Source organism: Alligator sinensis, unplaced genomic scaffold (assembly GCF_000455745.1).
Source record: "Alligator sinensis unplaced genomic scaffold, ASM45574v1 scaffold666_1, whole genome shotgun sequence".
Lineage (NCBI taxonomy): Eukaryota > Metazoa > Chordata > Crocodylia > Alligatoridae > Alligator > Alligator sinensis.
Window position 1 is genome coordinate 1,889,600 of NW_005842216.1, and position 2,495 is coordinate 1,892,094.

Genomic DNA, 2,495 nt, shown 5'->3' on the forward strand with positions numbered 1-2,495 from the left:
TGGTACTTTTATAAAAAGCCCAGTTTAACAAGTGCTGGGACCTGGGGTGGGCAGGGCAGCCATTGCTGGGCTGGGAGAGCAGGTGTGGGATAGGCCTGGCCTGGCTGATTCGGAGATTCAGCAGCAGCCGAATCTCCGAATTAGATTTGGATGAATCGAATCGGGACACTGATTTGAATCACCGAATCAAATCACTGTCCCCTGAATTGGCTGAATCCGAAGTGAATACTAGCCGCTTCACACAGGCCTACCAAGAGCTCAGATATTTCATATTTCTAAAGAAATAAATTAAGGCTTAAAAAAATGTCTGCAGCACAAATGGCCAGAAGGTGAATGCAATACATAACTTGAACATATTCCCTTTCTTCTGCCAACCGCACAAAGATGCATGAATGTGCTTCGCACACTGCACTTGACTTGATAAAAACATAAGGACAGTAGGTCTATGGAAATTTAGACCAAATGAAAATCAGCTCCTGCAGGCATTGAGATCATTCACAAGTAAATGTGTAAATTTTTGTAGGATTAAGACCTAAATAATTCATCATAATTGGCCAGATCCAGGATTTGCTCTTCATTCTAAATGCCCACTGACATCTCAGGAGTCATATGTCTAGAGCAGTTGCAAATAATTCAGGATTAATATGTCAATTTGCAATCCCATTATCTACCATGGAGTCTCCCCTCTCCCCTATTACATTTGCAAATCCTGATAATGTTAAACGTACACAGAGCTTAAAAACATACTCTGCCATTTGCAGCTGCAGTACTTTGATGTAACAAACAATTGGGTGGGGACTTTCTCATATGCAAACATGTTTTTAATGTCTTATATGTGCAGAGAAACCTCGGAGACAGCTAGCCTGGTTTTTTGTCTACAAGTGGCCAGAACTTGAGGCTACAATGAGGTAAAGGCAGGCAGCTGGAGCAGGAAAGAAACTATTCTTTTCTGTCTAGTCCAATATTTGAAATGTATAATTAAGAATCCCCTCCTCTCACTCTCTGAGAGAACAGTCTGCTATTGAGCTTGTCTGTCACTGGGATTTCCAACAGAGCTGCTTCTCACTCAGGCACTGAGCAAGATGGGACAATCTGGGAGCCTCTGCATTTTAGGAATTAACAGCCAAACTTGGGATAAAGGGGTTGAGCTGGAAGGAAACCTTCACCCCCCACCCTCCCACCCCCCGATCTGGGACTGTGGAAGACAAGTACCCGGAAGTACCGGCAAGGAATTGTGCTAAGCCCCCTCCAAAGCCTGACTCTTGCCTCTCCCCTCTTCCTGTCCACAGGAAAGTTGACTCCTTACCTATTTTGGCCAGAGAAGCTAGCATGATCCAGAGCGTTATTTCAAAGGGGACCTGGACGTGCTGATAATCCAGGGAGAAGAATGTGTGCTCTGAAGATTCATTACCAGGGACTTCCTCAGGTTCCCAGCTGGCATTCTCAGAGCCCAAATCCAAAGCCAGTAGCTGCTGGGGGCCCTTGAGTGTGCTGACCACCAGAGCACCAAGGAGTAAGGACCAGAAGGACCCCAGCAGCCAACCTGCTTCCAGGTTCTGCCTCTCCATTTGCCTGGGCAGCCGTCTGCCTGGGAAAGTTAGTTGCTGGCTGCTGCCCAGCTCCTGGCGGCTGCTGCTGCTGCTGCTCCTCTGTGCCTGAGTGGTTGGGAACTACTGCTGGCTCATACACCCTGTAGGATGTAGCTGTGAATGCAGGAGGAACTGCTCAGCCCAAAAGTGAACTTCCCACCCCCAACCCCACCTCTTTGTGGTCCAGCCGGAAAGCTCTGGAATAACTCCAGGTTTCTCTCCAGTACAAGGTGCCAACACAAAGTCTTACACTTAGACACAAAGTGCTTAGCATGTCCTTGCAGAAAAGCTTCACAAATACTTAGAAGTGTGTGTGTACAGGGGAGGGGGGCAGGTTAGAGATGGATCATATTTGGCCTCATGACCTCAGATGTCATTGCCTAAATGGAGTTTAGCTAATCCAACTGGACCCACGGCTCCAGACCTTGATGTAGCGGTGCCCTCCAAATCCATACCCAACACCTGGCTCCTGTTGGACATACCTGATTCCTGGCCCCAGTTCACCCAAATTCTAATACCTGTACAGAGGACAAATACAAACAATATCTCTGGACAAATGCCTCTTAAATTGTCTTAGGAATTCAAGCATAATATCATCCCAAAGCAACAACCAATTTACCCTACAATTACAGAATAAAACATAACAGGAAACATATTGGACAGAGGTAATCTGTACTGGAACATTAAATTCTAGCACTTGCTTGAAGCTTATTCTTGCCACCAGGGACAGAGAGCTGTTTTGGTGTTTAATTTCTGTGGAAGGCACTCATATACCATAGGGTAGATATGCTTGTAAAAATTAGAAAAATTCTGTCAATAATACCATCTTTTAACTTCAAGGGGTTTTGATTACTTGGCCTTTTCTGCATTTCAGAATGATTCCTTTTGCTGCAGTGGCCTGTTTTA

General features: G+C 45.6%; 1 protein-coding gene across 1 annotated transcript in view; it reads right to left on the reverse strand.

Annotated features, from left to right (window-relative positions):
* The window catches only part of LOC102368371 (sodium/hydrogen exchanger 2-like), a 66,247-nt gene extending 64,679 nt beyond the window's left edge, over positions 1-1,568 (reverse strand). Inside the window, exon 1 of the mRNA XM_006026989.1 lies at positions 1,307-1,568. Coding sequence (XP_006027051.1) covers positions 1,307-1,568 — 262 coding nt within the window. The remainder of the gene's footprint in view (positions 1-1,306) is intronic.
* Between the last annotated feature and the right edge of the window lie 927 nt (positions 1,569-2,495).